We start from the raw sequence: 19,347 nt of genomic DNA, 5'->3' as shown, positions 1-19,347 counted from the left end.
ATTTATGTGAGGAGAATAAAATTTGAATACAATTATTTTTTCATGTTGGCAAGATCTAACATGGATTGTGTTATACAGATTCACTAAAACCTCGTCACTTTGTAGATATCAAGAATAATGTATAGTCTAGATAACAATAATAATGTAATGTATATGTTCATGAAATTACTGATGAATTAAGAACCATGCATGAAATCACATACGTTAAGTTTCAATATAAATAAAACTATTTGTAATAATTAGAGACTAATTCATTTACAAACTGTATAAGTGCATTATTGTATTATTTTATTTGTTGCGTCATGTATCAATATAATTAATTTTCTTCCTCCTGTTGTATCAATACGTTAGGTATTTTTGAATTTTTTCTAACATTTTTTCAGAAATTATCACAATGAGTGATTTTGATTGTCCTAAGAAATTTATATGAATATATATATATATATATATATATATATATATATATTCAAAACTTCTTTAAAAACAGTTATGGATTTAGTCTTAATCAGATCGTTAAAAATGGTTTAACAAAACATACTAGTTTTCACTGTAATGTTTTAGCATTTATTCAAGCTTGTGTTGATGTGTGTTAAATTCCTAGAGAGGCACATAACTAATTAGCTACGGCTTTCACAAGATTCTAAGTGCACCATTGCACCAACGAAAATTTCAAGATGTTAAGACTGAATGGCTGGAAAAGCATATTTAAATGAAAAATCTCAATCATTGTTAATTCAACCAGAAAATACTAAAATAGAGTATACAAATTACAAAATCGGATAATTCCGGAAACCAAATTAATATTTTATATTGTGATTTAAGTTCAGAATTCTTGGTATTGAAAAATGATGATTTTGAAAAATGAGCAGATGTTTGCAGGAAACTTAATAACACTTTTAGTAGTGGTGTAATCATTCTTTTTTATAAATTATAAAATATAATTTGTCATTCCAAATTAAGTTTTTAGTTCAGTTAATCAATTTGTATTTAAGATTACAAGTATTTATATTAATGTCACTTTTAGTTTTACCTACTCTCTAACTATATTTATATTTGATTAAAGGTATTTTGCTAAAAGAGAATTAGCGAAGACTTCCAATATATAATAATTAACAAGAATAATTTTTTTTAAAGTAAACTTGCCTATTATGAAAATTGTAAACTCAAATAAATTATGATGACACATAAACATTAAACTTAATAATTAGAACAACCAATATATTTAATATACTACCAAAATAGTCTAGTCAGGGGCGGTCTTGAGGGGAGCGGGATGAAAGGACCGCCTACGAGCCCCATTAAAAAAAAACAATTCAACAAAAAATCATAATGAATGGGCCTATAATTTCTTAATTTATTATAATTGGATTCCTGATTTATTATCCCTTTACAAATATTGTTTTTCCGCCTAGGCCCCCCGGAATATAATACCGCCCCTAGAATAAAAATAATGGTATATCATTGTCAAATTATTATTTACCATACTGCTATATGATATCTGTTGAAAATTAATGGTATTTAAGATTACAAGTATTTATATTAATGTCATTTTTACCTACTCTCTAACTATATTTATATTTGATTAAATGTATTTTGATAAAAGAGAATTAGCGAAGACTTACAATATATAATAATTAACAAGAATATTTTTTTTAAGTAAACTTGCCTATTATGAAAATTGTAAACCCAAGTAAATTATGATGACACATAAACATTAAACTTAATAATAAGAACAACCAATATATTTAATATACTACCAAAATAGTCTAGTCAGGGGCGGTCTTGAGGGGAGCGGGATGAAAGGACCCGCCTACGAGCCCCATTTAAAAAAAAACAATTCAACAAAAAATCATAATAAATGGGCCTCCGATTTCTTAATTTATTATAATTGGATTCCTGATTTCTTATCCCTTTACAAATAATTTTTTTCTGCCTAGGCCCCCCGGAATATAATACCGCCCCTAGACTTAAAAATAATGGTATATCATAGTCAAATTATTATTTACCATACTACTATATGAAATCTGTTGAAAATTAATGGTAATTGACTACATTCCCAAAGTAGTCCATTTTGAATCTTTGTTTCTTCCTCTCCTATCTCTATATAAGATTACAAGTGCATGTCTACATTTCAACATCACAAATAAAAGATATAACTAAAAGCGGCCATGACAAGACCAAAACTGAAGATTGCTTGGATCGAGGATCGAAAGAAAAGAAACATTGCTTGCCAGAAGAGGATGAAAGGATTGATGAAAATGGCTGAAGAACTAACCATCTTGTCTGATACAAAGGCTTGCTTGACCTTTTTCAACCGTGATGATGGTAAGCTGGTGGCGTGGCCATCTCAGGAGGAGGCTGAATCTCTCATCGATCGTTTTTACGCATTACCGGAAATCCAGAGGAACATGTACGCGGATGATCAAGAGTCATACATCAAGACCATTACCAAGAAGATCGAGAAGAAACTAGAGCATTCTCAGAAGGTGGTCGAGGAGTTGGAGATGGATCATCTCATGTTCCAAATCCAAAATGGTAGAATGCTTGCTGACCTTTCTCAAACCGAGGTTGAGAAGTTAATGTCATATGCAAGTAAGAAGATCACGGTTTTGACGAGAGAGTTAGGTGCGGAACATCCGTATACAAGTGTCGACGAGCCATTTCTTGGGGATGAGATCCCAAAGGCTACGGATGTTGCACCTGAACGTGACGATGAGGAGTACATGAAGGCCAATGAAGGAGAGAGCAGCAAGTCTGGTGGTGCGGACAATGCCTAATGAATTAATGTCGTCTTAAAATAAAGTTGTTGTTGTGTCTTTGCATTCTCATTTCACATTTCTAGTTTTTGTTGTTTTGGTCAAGCTTTGGTATGTTTCATGTTTTGTTTTAACTTTGTGTCTTTGTTTGCATATGTTAAGTTGTTAACCTAAATAATGTTTTCCCTTTGCAACTAAACGGGCCAGTTTAATCCAACCTAAGTTATTACCCAACCGAGTCTCCATCCCTAGATTGTATTGGATTTCACTACGTTATGTTAAAATTTGAATCTATACTATTAAAACATAATTTTTTTAGAGATAATTTCAGGGTAATTACCATGCCACTGCATTTTTTGAAAATTTTAATTTATATCTACAACTATAGCGTCCACCAATCAGAAATAAGAGTGTTATACCGACCAATGACCGGCCCTATCAAAGCCCACTAAAGTTATAATCTATGAATCTATGATCCTCCCCTAAAACTCACTTAGTATTAAGAAAGAACAAGAGAGAGTAGTCTTACCGGTCTGTCGTTGGCAATCTTCCAAGAAATCCAGTGGCCATCAAAGAGAACTTTAGTTTATTTATTTGTAGAGATAAATATAACTGGGCTGAGCCAATATTTTTTCAAAAATATAGAAGAATATTTTTTAAAAAATATATATAGAAGAACAAAAATAAATAAATATAGAAGAATATTAAAGACTACTTTTAAAGCCATTTGAAACATTTTAATATTTTTAAGCATAGAAAACAAATACATTTACATAGAAATTACTATACAATAAAATTTATAATTATATATACTTATTTTTTTTTTTAACATTTAAAATTAACTTTTATGTGTATAAATCTACAACTGGTTATATAAATTTTAACATATATGAATATTTTTTTAAGAAAATAAACAATCAACACAATTGTAAATAGATTATATAATCTTATATAGAAACACATAATATTATTATTAACAAATATTTATAAAAACGTAAAAGGTAATATATTTGCGCTTTGGAAGCACAGATCAAAATCTAGTTAGACGTTCTTTACCAATCTTCTCATTTTCTTTTCAACATTGAAACTTTCGTTATAATAGTAACTAAATGACAACTGCATAAGTTACTGTGTAGCTACTATATAATATCATTTGTAAATAAAAATGAGATTCAACTCTATTTTTTTAAGAAAAAAAAGATGGGAACAAAAACCGAACTTGAAGACAACATAGTACTGTTAGTTAATGGAGATGGGGGATGAAAATGATATGAAGTGGGATCATAATTGTAGCTTGTGGAGAGAGCACGTCAAGCCAACGCTACTACAGTTAGCAAGAGCAATAATTTTGTCTATTTTTATGTGTCACCTAATAAATAAATAAATAAAAGAAAACATTAAAAAAGATTCACCATGAAAATTGAAGGTGATTGGTTGCTGGAGCTTGCTATTATTAGTTTACATAACACTTGTAGTTTAGTTGTTCACCCATCAACACTCTCTTTCTGAATCTTTCTTTCTTTTTTAGAACCGACATAGCTCCCAACACATAGGAATCTTAAGCTTTCTCTCTCTCACAGTCTCACAGTCCTTGTGTGTAAGTTTTCTATGTTTATGTTTTCTTGTCCCAATATTGAATACTTATTGAAGATTTGGTCGGTTTCTATCTTTGGATCCTCGAGTTTCTGTTGGAGATCTTGTTATGGCTGATAGAAGCATTAGTTGTTCACTATTTTGATCTTGTTCAACAGATCTTTCACCTTATTTTCATTAAGACTTTGGACATTAAGCATTTAAGCTATGCAAACTGAGTATTGCAAGGAGAGAGAGGAGCTTTTCTCGCCTCCACAGGCTTCTTGTTTGTGGAATATAGCTTTTGGACCTCCGGCGTTGACTCAGGAGAGCCTCTCCTCTGACTCATTCGCCGGAGTTAAGGTCGTTACTCCAGAGACAGAGTCAGAGCAAGGTGTGGATAAACTCTTTTACATTACAGAATAATATTAAATGTTTTTCAAGGTGACTTTCCTAAATTAATTTTTAGGTGGTGGAAAGAGTTCAAGAGATCATGTGTCAAAGCCTCATGTTGCTTTCGCCATGCAATCTTCCTGCTTCGAGTTTGGGTTTGCTCAGCCAACGGTGCAGTTTTCTTGCAGTACTCAAACATGTTCTAAAACCTAACAACTCATTTATCTCGTTCCTGATAGTATTTCATTTTCGTGTAGATCTACAAAAAGCATCCTGACCATGTTGGCCAGTACTATGGAGTTATTTCAGGATATGGATCTCAGATATCACCAAACCGAGTCATGCTGCCTCTAAAGATGGAGACAGAAGAAGATGGTACGATCTATGTGAACTCAAAGCAGTACCATGGAATCATCAGGCGACGCCAATCTCGTGCTAAGGCTCTTCTCAAGAACAAAATTAACAATTTCCGTAAGGTAAACGTAAACTATACTTTAAGAAACTAGTTTAATATTCTTTTGTGCAATATGGATTCAAATATGCTGCCTTATGTTGTGATGTTGCAGCAGCCATATATGCATCACTCGCGCCATCTCCATGCTATGCGTCGTCCTAGAGGATCCGGCGGGCGTTTCTTAAACACCAAGAAAGCAGATGCGGCTTTACAATCTAAGCCAAGCAATCCTCAGAGTTTTGAAGTCTTTCATGCCAAAATTAGGACCATGACCTCATCGATGGAAACATATGGACCAAATGTCTCAAGTTCAGATGTTACAAGTATGAATCACTTTCTAAGTTCGTCGGTTCATTCTATTGGTGGTAATATGGTCATGCCTAGCAAGTGGATTGCAGAAGCAATGGATATTGGCTGCTGCAAACTCAAAACCTGATAAGCAAATGGGGACAAGACAGGACCTTGTGGTCTCGTGTCTTGTCCCTTATGTTTCAGCCAAACGAAGAAGAGATAGTTCTTGTCCCAAAAAGGGACAATGAGATTTGGTTTGGCTGTAAACAGGCAACTCATCTTTGGCTCATCCTTTCATTAAAGTTTGTTTACTTCGTCTGTTTTTTTTATACGCATCTTCAAGACTGGTGAGTAAACCATGGTTTAGCTTCAATTTCAAGTAGAACTACTGAAGAAACAATGATTGGTTTGCTACTACTACCCTCTTGTTCATACCATCGTGTGTGTTTGTGGGGTAAAAATACTCAGTTGCCAGATTAATAATGTTGTATTGTGTGCATGTGTTTTTGAAAAAAAAAAGCGATTTGTAAAAAAAAAACTATCTGCTTAGAAGAATAAAGAACTCTTCCTTTAACCTTTCCATAGTTTAAGAGCTTTATCAAGACCACCAGAAGCTACTTTCTCACCATCTGGACTCCAATCCACAGCCCAAACCTTTCCAACACAAAAAAAAAGAAGAAAAATTATGAGAGAAAAGAGTGTAAATAAAAAAGCAAAACCAACAACTTGAGCTTTGAAGTAGTTTGATACCTCATCCTTATGACCAGGGAGATCATGTTTTAGCTTTTTTGTTCCAATCTCCCATACCTGTCAAAGTCAAACATATTGAGGTTTATTTGGTAGTTCTACTCTCTACTGTGTTATCAAATGTAAAAAGAGGATTTCACCTAGAGAGTGGAATCTTTACTGCAACTCAAAAGCATCCTACTGTCAGGTGACCAACTGATCTGATAGACACAGTTAGCGTGGCCTCGGAATGCTGTAATAAATTTTCCTGTGACACCATCCCATAGCTTCACAGATTTATCGAACGATGCACTTGCAATCCATTGCCCATTTGGTGAGAAATACACATGGTTTACAAGCTGTTTATTGAGTTGACACCAAACAAAATGTAAGAGTTCAAAAATAAAAACAGAAAAAAAAAAAAAAAAAAGTTTAGTAGCTAGTAGTAACCTGTTGATGACCAGTACCAACCTGGCTGTAGTAACCATTTTTTGTTTAGGTTGTAAGCTAACGGATGGTTCCCAAAGGATTATCGTAAAATCATCAGAACCAGACACTAATCTTTCAGGAGAATCTACTTTCCCTTTTGCTTTGATGTATCTTTCAAGTGCAATCTTACCACACATATAGGGAGAGGATCAGAATCAGGCTAGAAAAAGACGAGGCAAAGCCAGTAGAATCATCAGAAGCTTATTGTTACCTTTTTCATTTCTTCATCTGAACCTGTTACTTGTCTAGTGTTGTCAAACGCTCCTGTCCGAAGAACATATTCTGTACTCAATGAAAGGGAGTTCACCCAACCGGCATGGTCCTGAAGAAGCAAGTAACTTGAGAAATGTTATCTTAAAGTAAAGACCTAGGAGACAAAAAAAAGTTACCTTCAATATATGTTTGAGGATTCCTTGACCCTGCTGAGTGATCTCCCACATCCTTATGGTACTATCTTGTGAACTGCACAATAACATGTTAACAAGATAAAACACCAATAAGAAACATTTCAGGTTATTATAAAAATGTATGTACCCTGTGTATATAGTTCCATCACCACCCCATTTGACACAGGTCACAGCTCGTGTGTGTCCACTGAGGACAATAAGAGTTCTCTTCAGTGTAAAGTCCCAGATCCTTGCATCCCCATCTTTGCCACAAGTCACAAATCTCCTGCTTGGATAACTAAGATGAGCTGGTTCCCACGCGATACCACAAATCCACTTCTTGTGACCCTACGAAAAATTGAAGATCTATCAGTAAACACACACAAAAAAAAACATAACCAACAAAACATTTATAAAGTAAAGAAGAGTTTAACTGAAAGTGCATTGCCCTGTAATTCTCCTTTGCTTGGATCCCAACAACAGACTTTTCCATCTCTATCACCGCTCACAAGACACTTTGCATCTGGTGACCATGCAACTGCGAGAACATGTTCCTTGTGCCCTGAACAAACGTTACAGGAACTATGTTTATTACAAGAAATCTAAATATAGATAGACATCATTAAAAAGAAAATCATAAGACGTTTCGAACCTTTGCATGTAAACATTGGAGTTTCAGTGTTGAGATCCCAAAGCCTTACAGTTTTATCACCTGAACCACTTGCTAGTTGCTTACCGTCAGGGCTAAACGAAACACAGAGAATCTCACCCTCATGAACTAACAAAAGCCAATCATAATCACTCGAACCATCTCTTCTAAAACTCAAATACAAAAATCAACATTAACTTTAACATATAATATATATATACCATCGCTTATTGTCTGTGAGCAACGGTAAACCGGGCGAATCCTGAAAACAGCTTGTTGTCGATAAACAATCTTCAAAACATTCTCCACGGACACTAAACCACACATGTTCATGTCAAAACATTAATAAAAAATATACTAAGATAATGTTTTCTATAGAAAACATAAGAGACCAAACTGCTTTGCTTATTATTAGGGTTTTACCGCTATTTCTCTCCATGCAAGTTCCCACTGAGACAAGAAGCTCTTCATCTGATACATAGAAGCTGTAAGATAACTTCTCCTCCTGGATATTATCAATTTCCCATGAAGTCATTTCAATATTAGGTTCGGTAAGTATAATCAATATCAGATTCGAAAGGATAGAAGAATATACATTGTTGAGAAACGTATTGACCAAGTTGGTGAGCTGCAAATGCCCTGCGTTGTGAGGGATATACATAGCAGAACCTAGTGGAGTTCCTTCTGCGTCTGTTAACAGACACATCACTGTGTTCATCGCCATCTCCGACGCTTCCGGCTCTATGTTCGACGACAAACTCCGATGGAAAATAGACAAAGGCTTTTGCGATATAAATATAAACCCTAAAAGTAAAAGTTATTTATTTAAGTAAATCCTCCAAATTAACCCTCTATTTATAAATAAACCCCAAATTTTCCTTTTGAAGTCTTATAACCCCTAAATTACAATTGCCAACCTAAATGTTTTCATGTAACGCCGTTAATGATTTAACCACGACGTGGTTAACACGCATTTAACATTAGAGATCTTAAACTGCAAAGGATTTAACCACAGTGTGGTATTTTTTTTTTGGTAAGTGGGCTTTAATTGTTGGTTAGCATACAACTGTCATTCTCGGAGATTTGGACTTTAAAGGTAGGTAGGTACATGTGCTAGTAGTTAACAAACAAACACACACTTAACAGTAGTTCAAACGCAACAACTCAGAAACTTCAGTTTTGTGTCTTTATCCCATCCTCTCAACTCTCTCTATAAATAAGATTTCAAGTGCATGCATGTCTATCTATATTTCAACATCACAAATACAAAAGAAAGAAACTCAAAGCGACGGCCATGGCAAAAGTTGGGGATCTAGAGACATGCATCAATAACAGAATTAAAGAGATCGAGGAGGAAGAAGAACGTAATTTGAAGATACTTAAGGAGTTGGAGACTCAGATCATGTCCCCAACGGAAAAAGGTCGTAGCCTTTGATCACCTTTCTCAAACCGATATTGATTAAAAAATTCTTTCTTTTTTTTGAGATTGAGATTGATAATTTAAGATTGATAATTTAGGTACGCAACATCCGTCTACAAGTATCAACAAGCCAATTCTTGGGGATGATGTCCCAAAGGCTTCAGATGTTGCACCCGAAGGGGGACCTTCTTTCCGCCCAAAGGGAAAGGGAAACATGAAACCATCTGATGACGATGATGAGAAGAAGACCAATGAAGGAAAGAGCAGCAAGTCTGGTGGTGTGGATGATGCCTAATGAAGCAGCCGTCGAATAATAAAATTAATGTTGTCTTGAAATAAAGTTGTTGTTGTGTCTTTTCATGCTCATTTCATATTCCTAGTGTTTGTTGTTTAATTTGGTCAAGCGTCGGTCATGTTTGTTGTTGTGTCTTAAACCTAAATAATGGAATGTTTATTTGCTAATATATGGAAAACTATGATGCATATATTATTTGCTAATTTCTTTTCACACACCTCTTTACTTGATATTACGTTGTGAGGGATATACATAGCATAACCTAATGGAGTTCCTTCTGCGCCTGTTAACAGACACATCACTGTCTTTTTCGCCATATCTGATCCTTCTTCCAGCTCCATGTTAGACGACAAACTCCGATTGAAAATAGACAAAAAGCTTGCGATATAGACCTTATGAAAGTGTTATTAAAAATTAGTTATACATTGGTGATGAAATATATTTTGAATATTCATTTCACAAAGAAATAAACTATTGAAAACATGTTGCTTCATTGTCTGAAAAAGTCAAATTTTGAAGAAAAAAAAGACTAATCATTAGAGACCTCTAAAATCCCAATTGTCAACCAAATGAAACTAACCTTAGGCCGTTAATGATTTAACCACAACGTTAACACGCATGCATGTAACCACAACGTTAATGGTTAACAACAAGCTTACAACAACCTTAATAAAGTGGCGAGACTTACATCAAAGACACAAAATCTAGAAATGATTGGAACTTGACTTGAAAAGATCCAAACGCATAAGGTTCTTCTTGTTAATAAACATGAACCATTTAGATTTTCAATATACTAATACAAACTAAGACAAATATCTTCTCCAATCACCACCCCAAATCATTACCAAACGCACAACTGTAACTAAGCAAGAAGTACATTAGGACCAATCTCTTAATCGTTGTCACGGATTGGTCGCGTGTCAATCAAGATCATCAAGATCACTTTTATGTCTTAGTGCTTCTTCTTCTTCTTCTTCTTGTTATTATTATATTTTGGTTTCTTGAGCAAAAAGTGTTATGTTGTGATCTTCATTTGCCTTAGAGACAGATAAGCTAGGAGGCGGTAACCGAAGATCATGGCAACGAGTGCAACCACTTCAGTCAGTCCATTGTCTATTCTCATCCCGTTGATAGATTGAGCAAAGTCTTTATACTGCACTTTAAGAAGAAGCTTGTAGGTGTGGTAATTGAAGGATAGGTAACGTATCCAGGAGATGAACACCGGTACTTTCTGAAGGACACAAAACAAAAGAGCTCAGAAACAGAGGAAATCAAGAAACAAAGGAAATCAAGAAACAGAGAACTTACCTTAACAAAGAATCCTCCTGCGAGCATAAATGTCATGACAGTAACTGAAGCCAAAGTCGTAGCCTTCTTTAAGTCCATTAAGATTGCTCCAATAGCAAGTCCAAGTCCCTAGCAAAGAGTAAACATAACTCAAACTCACCATTTTGATCTTACTTTCCCATTATAGAAATGTGTTTTTTGGTCAATCAGAACATACCTGAGATGCAATGATGCAAAGGAAGACCGTGAGCATGCTCAAGAAGAAAGGATACGGGCTAAGACGAAGACCAGTCATGAAATAGACCACGAGGAGGAAGAGAGAAGGCAGGATAAAGTCTAGAGGGAGATCACTCGTGGTCCTAGCCAAGAAATACGCACTTAGTCTATACATATCAGCTGCTCTCTCTTTATTCAGCATAGCTCGCTCTTGAGGGAACGCAAAGATGGCTGTGAAAACAGGGAAGAACCCCCAGAAAACCGCTATGAAGAAGAGCAAACCAGCCTGTAAACAACAAAAAAGATCATGTGATATTCATGTTTCTTGAGGTACAAGGCAGAGAGGAGTGTGCATCAAGATACCTACCTGATCTTGTAGTCCTCTTGGAGTGCGAATATCTGACTGCCACCAGAGAAGACCTAGAATAACAGCTGTGGATAAAACTTGTGTGACACGCAACCAGCTGAAGTATTCGTGTCTGCGCTCTTTGAGTCCTCTAGAGAAGAGTATGCAGTATTGCTCCCACCAGCTCGCTCCCCATTGTCTCTTTAGACGCAGAACTTTAGCTTTAGCTTCTTCGTCAAGTGGAACAGGATCAGATAGTTTCTTCTTCTCCTGTTCTGCAACCCTAGTCTCGTATGCCTCCACCAGATACTGCTTAGAATGTTCCAATATATATTAAAACTCATTTTGTTCCTTTTTAATGAATTTTAAATTTATTCACATAAAAAAAACCTTGTTACAATAGATGTATTGTTTGCTAAAGAATTTAGAAAAAAGAGTTCTTTAAGTTTTTTGAATGAATTTTTTTACATCTTTCATTATTGTTTGCTAAAGAATTTAGAAAAAAAATAATCTTTAATATAATTTTTTGAATGAATTTTTTTACATATTTGATTAATTTTTTATGAAAGAGTAGTCTCTCTATTTTATTTTTTTAAACTCAATTTGGTTTTCAGACAATCTTAAGTTGTTGTTTGTGTGATTACCTCATGGACAGCAGCAGGAGATGGCTTGCCAGTTTGAGGTTCTCTGCCTGAGTTTCCTACTTGAACTCTATCTTCCAACTCAGAAGGCACAGAGATGTCGTTGATGTTACCGTTGGCGAGATCAAGCAAGAACTCAGCAGGGTTCATGGTGATAAGAGGAGAGCAACCAATGGAAGAAAAGTAAACAAGAGCTTCTGATGATTTCCCAAAATAGAGAAGGTTTCCTCTTCCTAATAGAATCAGCTTATCGAATCTATGGAAGAGTCTACTAGATGGCTGATGTATCGTTGTGATCACTGTCTTCCCCGCCTGTTCCAAACACACATCAAGATTCAGACAACCATCAAAGAGAGTAGTAGAGAGATACAAAGTGTCTGAAACAAGCAAACCTCAGCGATGTCGTGGAGCATCTGGATGGTTCTTAGAGCAGTGGTGGAGTCTAAACCGGAAGTTGGTTCATCAAGAAGTAATAGAGAAGGGTTAATGATGATCTCGTTTCCAATGGAAACTCTTTTCCTCTCTCCACCTGATACACCTCTCACGAATGCTCCACCAATCATAGTGTCTTGACACCTCTCCAGACCTAGCTCTTGGATAACTTCAATAGCACGTTGCTCCTTTTGCTCCCTTGTGAGAGTTTTAGGTAGACGCAAACGAGCAGCGTAGGTTAGCGTTTCTTTAACCGTAAGATGAGGAAACAGAACATCGTCTTGAGTCACAAACCCAATCCTGCCATCAAACCAGAAAAAAAAAATTGAGTCTCCATATATACAATAATACAAGAGAGTTTAGGGTTTAGGGCAAAAAGATACTTACTTGCTTTTCAAGTATTTAGAGTAAGGCTTGTCGTTGTAAGTAACAGAGCCTCCACTGGCGGATTGAGAGATTCGGCCACCGAGTAAGCTAAGAAGAGTTGTTTTGCCACTCCCTGAAGGACCCATGAGAGCAAGAACTTCACCGGGACTCACACTCCCATTTATCCCACTCAATATCTCTTTATCCACAGGTGCTGAAGTCATGAGTTTCCTTATCGACACCTTGTATGTAACTTCCTTGAACTGCATTAATCAAAATCACAAAACCAAAGGTCTTGATGTTACCTCACTGATAACAAAACCTAAGTTCAAAAATCTTATAACATATTCTACACTTATTCCCCCCTTAGTATCTGTGTTTGTTCTTACATGACTTAAGACTATGTTAATTAGTCTTGTACATAAAAGTCATGTAAGATGAGATTATGTACAAGACTTTAACCTGGTGGACAAGTAGATACACAGAGTTAGAGAGACAAATGTGTGATACTCTTTTGATCTCCTCTCAGTGCCTGTGCAAACAGAGAAGATCAGTACCAAAAGAGATCATTCCCACCAACTACTTCAATGCAATTTCTATTTCAAACGTAGCACTAAAGAAACATAACAAACCCCAATGCTTTTTTTTATTTTCTCTTGTCTGAATTGTTATGATTGTCTTACCTTGAGAAAGATGGGTAATGTTGGTTCTGCTTGAAACCTAGGCTTCTTGTTTCCCGCCTCATTGTCTTCTGCTGAAACAGTTAGGTGATTCATCGTTAACAATTAAACTAAGTAAAAGAGGTCAGTGACTCAGTGAATGAGTCTTTTAGAGTTAGGTGAATATTAACACCTAAAACAAAGTGTGGTAAGTGAGCTTTATAATGTACGATGTATTCAACTGTTTGTTGGCCATTCTTTGTTAGCAACCGTCATTCTCGGAGATTTAGAGTTTAGGTGCGCATGTGCTAGTAGTTCAAACACTACAACTCAGAAATTGGGGCCCACGGTTTTGACTAATTTAGTAGTGATATGTAGAATTTTTCTCACATATTGTTTACCTACTAAAAAGCTGTTAAGTTGGAGAAATCAATCACTACGTGACGTAAACCAATCACATATTAGTTTTGTTTTATTCTTCTGTTTACGCTGTTTCCCTAGTGTTTACTTAGATTTTAAAATTCTACCTATATTGCACTAAACGTACAAGATTGTAGCATGAGTGTAGCGTTTATTAAGTGGTGACAATAAGTAGTGGTAAAGCATTGACTTCCTAAAACAACACTTGGACTGACTAAATATAATAGAAAGGAACAAAAACGTACTGTAAACTTTTAATACCCATTATAAGTGCTTACGATTTACGCATGCATCTTTGACAAAAGTATTTTATATTTGTAAAGCAAACTATTTATGTTCAATTTAAGAAAATCAAAATTTGAATAATGTATAATTGTTTGTAAAAGAAACAAATAGTGAGATATTGGAAGCATTTTAATTTGTTATTTTGATTGAAGATCTTACACTCGAGTTGTAGTAGTCACTCCATAATTTTCAGATAAGCAAATAATGGTTTCAAATCAGGACTAACAAACTAAATTATTCATGTAGTTAATGTTAATGTGTGGTGTTTGTAAAATACTCGGATTAGTCTGAAACTTTTTATACAAGAAGGATATTTATGTATCTTTTAATGCTTTCTCATTACATACTATATAAGTATATTAATTGTACGCACCACCGAATATGCAATTTGAAAAGTGAAGAAAAAAAACCAAAAAAGGTGAAAAGAAAACAAGTGGTGGAAAGTATATGTTGCACGAGAAAGCGAACACGTGGAACAAAATAGAAGGCCGATTGCTTGCGTCTCTGTTAAATAATTTATCCAACTCTCATGCAAAAAAGCAAAGCAACGCACACCAATCATATACCCGTTGTTATCATTATTATTGTATCATTAATTTCATGTCTAAATGACGAAAATACCCTCACAGTATGGGAACACTGTAGCAAAAATCACGAAACTGCCCTTAGACAAGAAAAGAGTGATTAGAAAAGGTTCACGCGACGACTTACGTATCATCTCGTCGTCGCTGAACGGTTTCGAGTCGGAGATTTCCTCCGGCGGCATAGCGAAACCGGTGAACGAAAACGAGAGCCCTAGCGACGCGCTGGACGCACGGCTTAGCGCCGCGCCGCTGCTCACCTCCTCTAGCTCAAGCTTAAGTTGAGCACTCCTTGACTTCCTTATGTGTGTCCCGGCTCCGCCACTCCTCCCTGGAGACGCCGACATCATCAGTCTCCGGCTTGGTTTTCTAGACAGCGTCTCTCTTCCACCACCTATTGATGCCGGAGCCGTTGCAGGCACACCATTAGCGTCCATGGAACCGAAAGGTGATTTGATGGCAGCGGCTAGCGTCTCATATAGCTGTTCGGACCGTGTCCGAGCTAAACCTGAGGCCAACGGTGGCTTCTCTGTTGACATGTTGGCCTTTTCAAGAACTGCCGAGAATAAATCGTATATCATTATCCTTAGCCAAATTTTATAACCAATAATTACGTTCAAGATCATAGTTTATGTACATATACGTATAGAACAATCACAAATGAACATACTCAAACATATGTAAAGAGAAACAAAACAGGAACGACTATAAGAAGATGTATAGATTTAAAATTAGGATATAGAATCGATACCTTTCGGAAACTAAAAGATAAAAGTAGTGTTTCCACTGTTTGAAAGATGTTTGTTTTTACGGAAGAGGCGATGTAAAGGCTTGAAACTTGTGACACCTTTTGAAGCTGCTTCATCAACCTTCTATATATAGTAGCATTTATGAGTGGGTCAGTCCCAATTACGATAATACCCTTAAGTTCAATAGCAACTTGACAGTTTTCATGTATATAATAGTATATTGAACACTTTTAAAAATATTTATGTTTTTTAATGTGTACACACATCTCTCAGAGAACTACAACGGATTAGTATGAACAAAAAACCGTATTTAAATTCAGATCTAGTGATATGATATCAACGCTATTATTCACAATCATTAACCTGTTTGCACTTAAATTTTATTCATGTCAAAATTTGCATGGCAGTCTGGTTTGCTTCAACATAAGTTCTGATTAGATGTCGATAACATTTTCAAAACAATGTTACACCCGTTGTTGATATGAATAAAATTTAACATTGATTCAATTTTTTTTAACAAAAATACTCTTTGTATTGGTTCGAAATATACAGGTTTTATCTAAACAAACATCATATGATTAAATACGGATTAGATGCACTAAAACTACAGCTTCTAACCATTAGACGACTAACTTATTGTTATCAACAAATATGTTTGCATGCATCTTTTCTTTTTCAATACTAAGTCGAATACATATTCGCAGCGATGAGTATAACTTGACGAGCAATAGCGATAGTTTGCGGACACAATGTTTCCAGCTACGTATGAAGTTTCCTAGCATCCTGACCGTACACGTGGTGGGACATATGAATAGCATAATTTTTTTTTTTTGATCAAAATGAATAGCATAATATATATGCATGTTTTCTCGTATATAAATGTTAAGCTCTTGTAGTAATCAATCATCTTTTCGGATCCTCTTTTAGTACGATATATATCCTCCATAATTCATGATTAGAAACCCATAAATTAACATGGAATCTTATTTACAACTTATCTCAATTTATGTGATATTAATTATTCAAAGTACATAATTCATGGTCAGAAATGCATCACTCCATATAACATCTCATTTTCAGATTATTTCAATTTTTTGGACATTAGTTTTTAAAGTTCAATTTCGTCTATACCAACTTATTGAATAATCAACCCGTAGACGTGTGCGGCAAATTCAGTAAAATACAATCTATCATATATATATACAGACAAGTATCATGAACGTATCCATGGAAGAGTTTTTTGTTGACATTTCAGAAAAATATAAAAGGTGTTTTTTTCAAAAAAAAATATATAAAAGGTGTCAATCAAGACGTAATAATTTATCTTTTATTTTTTTTCCAAACTACAAAACTTTTAGCATTAATTTCTGTATTTTTAGCATTAATTTCCTTTTAACCTAATTAGCTTATCAGATTAGCCATGACGAAAGACAGCAAGAGAAGATAAAATAAATAGACAGTTATGTTTTACATGTTAGTTTTGTATTCTTGGAAAATGTACGAAAATATTGTGAGGCTTTGGTTGCATCTCATGTTACCTACGGGAGAGGGCACTTCTTATAAAAAGTTGGTTTTGGATGCTTTCTTCATGTCAATTATGCTTTGTGTACCCAAACTTCTTGTTTTGTTTTTCTTTATTTAGTTAGTTTTCAGATTTATTTAGCTTTCGTTAGGGATTTTCGTACGTATTATCGTCATATCTTCGTAAATGTTACGTCTTTATTGGCCATACTTATAAGATCAGTAAATCTGTATGATAATTCACATACTCTTCATATGTATTTCTATATTTATTACATCTATCATCTATGTAAGCTATATCAATTTCATATATGATCATTCACAGTATTCTTCATTTTTTTTTTTTGCATTTTCATCTGCGTTATTGGATTATTTCTTACTACTTTTTTCGTCTTAATGATATATCATGTATATGTAAAGTCTGTATCTTGAACGTGTGTACAAGTGCTCAAATTATAAACGTAAATTTTGAATTAAATATAAATAATATTTTGATATATGTATTATTTATATTTATTTTTCTCAAAGCATTAAAATATAAAATAATTAATAGATACGTACGTATGGACGAAGATAAATATACACATGCATGTCTTTGCTATATAATATACACATAAACGGTAATATTGTAGCTACTGACCACTTGACCGATCGAATCACTCTCCAAATCAACCTATGGAAATCTAGGTGAAGTGCCAATTAAGATTTCTTGCCTACTCCCTGGTACTCTTAGTAAATCAAACGTACCACTAGAGCTGGAGAACCCACATCAATGCGCTAGTCACATCATTTTTTTCAAGAAGTTATTGTTAGAAATCCTACACTAAAAAGTTTGAGATGAAACCAAAGTAATACATGGTTGATATAGATCAATGCCCCTTTTGAGTTAAAATATATCAAACTTATCAATTATCCATCCAACAAAAGACAATCAGTGACTCGTAATAGTCCTTACTGGATAATGGATATATGTAGTTTACCATAACGAAACACATTGACTGTAAATTAGCTAGGTTTCACATTCTTTTAATTTGATGCAATGTTTACCATATCAGCATCACATATATAATCGATGATAATTAATTAAATCAGTGAAAGTTAAGATCACCAATTAAGTAGACACGGTAAGTAGAGATTTGTTCTAAGAAACAAGACTCCAAAAAGGACTTGTACTATGACCGTTCTTTTTTCCCCTATGATACTTCGAAGTACGCAAGAGTATATAGCCTCTAAATATTGTTTCCATCTATTAAATTTGACGCCGCACAAAATGACTTACGAAGGTACTAGATCCAGTGCACTGTCCTTGTGTCTAGATTAGTTTCTTTCATAGTAACAACTCCCTTACAACTGAGAAAGCTAGCTTGACAAATCAAAATCAACCGTACGTTGGATCTAACCACCTCTAACATAATGGCTACAATGCCTAATTATATGTAAGGACCCGACTATGATATTGCTGCAAACCCTAATTTTATGCAAGGATGAATAGTATATTTGTAGTAAAAAAAATTTGTCAAAAGTTTATAGTGAATTAGTTTAAGTGGTGTATATTGGTTTTCTAAAACTGGGATGGTTCCAACCCATGCTAGTTTTAATAAGTATTTTCTTTAAAATAGACTTTCAATTGACTTACGTACGTCTACCAAAGGTACAATAATAAATTAATTGTCATGTGAGGTCAACACTATAATTGAATGTATAATTTGGTACGTTATGTGTAAATGTTTGTACTGCCTCAGCGTGTATAGTCACGTACAGTGGTGCGAGATAGCTACGGACATGTTGTGATTTTGCCAAAAGATCGATGTGTTGAGTTAAATTACAAAGCCAATAAATGCAGCAAACCCAATATTTTGTTTTCTTCTTCCTTCTGAAATGATAAAACGGCTTCTATTGATACCTACATTTTGTTCATTTCTGTAATTGGATCCTGTATAGCGCAAAAATTCCAGTTTTTATTTGCCTTCAGAAAAAAAAAATCCACGTTAAATATTAATTAGCTGTAGTAAACACACTCACAAAATAAAATAGTCTTGATCAGGAGGATACATGTGTAAGTGGGGACAAGTAGCCACAAGAGATGAATAAGAATGCATACACGTGGTGAGACTAGTGCGAAGATGAGTCAAGAAGACTCAAAGAGATGGAGAGAGCCCTTGTCCTTCCCCACAATGTCTGGTCGGTAGTTGAAACGTTAGTTGTCGACTTGGCGAGCCATCTCCTACTGTTATTTTATTCGTTTATAAAAATAACTAATAATACAAATTAGACATAGAACATGTATGTATTTACTAATCCTTCTGTTTTATAATTTAAAATATTTTAAGAAGCTCTTTTATTTTTATTTTATAAAACATGTTATTTTATTTGTACACAATAAATTTGTTTGACTTTGTGACTAATTGTATTT

At 34.7% G+C, this 19,347-nt stretch overlaps 4 protein-coding genes and 1 pseudogene across 9 annotated transcripts; 3 read left to right on the top strand and 2 right to left on the bottom strand.

Moving 5' to 3' along the window:
• The first annotated feature begins 2,168 nt into the window (after positions 1-2,168).
• LOC106419127 (agamous-like MADS-box protein AGL80) lies at positions 2,169-2,777 on the top strand. The gene has a single exon (XM_013859885.2). The coding sequence runs from the start codon at positions 2,169-2,171 to the stop codon at positions 2,775-2,777; it is 609 nt and encodes a 202-aa protein (XP_013715339.2).
• An 837-nt stretch (positions 2,778-3,614) lies between these two features.
• Positions 3,615-5,965, top strand: LOC106419291 (nuclear transcription factor Y subunit A-10-like). 5 transcript variants are annotated; one of them, XM_048742565.1, is made up of 5 exons: positions 3,615-4,353; positions 4,532-4,722; positions 4,798-4,892; positions 4,979-5,203; positions 5,288-5,965. In XM_048742565.1, exons 2-5 carry the CDS (start codon positions 4,557-4,559, stop codon positions 5,609-5,611), a joined length of 810 nt encoding a protein of 269 aa, XP_048598522.1. In that variant the 5' UTR covers positions 3,615-4,353; positions 4,532-4,556; the 3' UTR covers positions 5,612-5,965. The 5 variants fall into 5 exon arrangements, with proteins under 5 accessions (XP_048598522.1, XP_013715504.2, XP_013715503.2 ...); XM_013860050.3 differs by having other exon boundaries at positions 3,617-4,353; positions 4,508-4,722; positions 5,291-5,965; XM_013860049.3 differs by having other exon boundaries at positions 3,621-4,353; positions 4,508-4,722.
• Positions 5,966-6,088: 123 nt separating this feature from the next.
• On the bottom strand, positions 6,089-8,826 carry LOC106419290 (annotated as a pseudogene).
• A 127-nt stretch (positions 8,827-8,953) lies between these two features.
• Positions 8,954-9,600, top strand: LOC106419294. The gene is made up of 2 exons (XM_013860054.3): positions 8,954-9,137; positions 9,235-9,600. The coding sequence occupies exons 1-2, from the start codon at positions 9,011-9,013 to the stop codon at positions 9,429-9,431; spliced, it is 324 nt and encodes a 107-aa protein (XP_013715508.1). The 5' UTR covers positions 8,954-9,010; the 3' UTR covers positions 9,432-9,600.
• A 557-nt stretch (positions 9,601-10,157) lies between these two features.
• LOC106419286 (ABC transporter G family member 22-like) lies at positions 10,158-15,641 on the bottom strand. Of its 2 annotated transcripts, none has more exons than XM_013860044.3 (10): positions 15,416-15,641; positions 14,795-15,220; positions 13,403-13,473; positions 12,741-12,982; positions 12,314-12,653; positions 11,925-12,233; positions 11,302-11,589; positions 10,936-11,220; positions 10,740-10,847; positions 10,158-10,662 (listed from the first exon to the last, which is right to left on the bottom strand). In XM_013860044.3, the coding sequence occupies exons 2-10, from the start codon at positions 15,201-15,203 to the stop codon at positions 10,447-10,449; spliced, it is 2,268 nt and encodes a 755-aa protein (XP_013715498.2). In that variant the 5' UTR covers positions 15,204-15,220; positions 15,416-15,641; the 3' UTR covers positions 10,158-10,446. The 2 variants fall into 2 exon arrangements, with proteins under 2 accessions (XP_013715498.2, XP_013715502.2); XM_013860048.3 differs by having other exon boundaries at positions 13,403-13,470.
• Positions 15,642-19,347: the final 3,706 nt, after the last annotated feature.

Source organism: Brassica napus, chromosome A10 (assembly GCF_020379485.1).
Source record: "Brassica napus cultivar Da-Ae chromosome A10, Da-Ae, whole genome shotgun sequence".
NCBI classification, from domain to species: domain Eukaryota; kingdom Viridiplantae; phylum Streptophyta; class Magnoliopsida; order Brassicales; family Brassicaceae; genus Brassica; species Brassica napus.
This window is presented reverse-complemented; position numbering and strand designations above follow the sequence as displayed.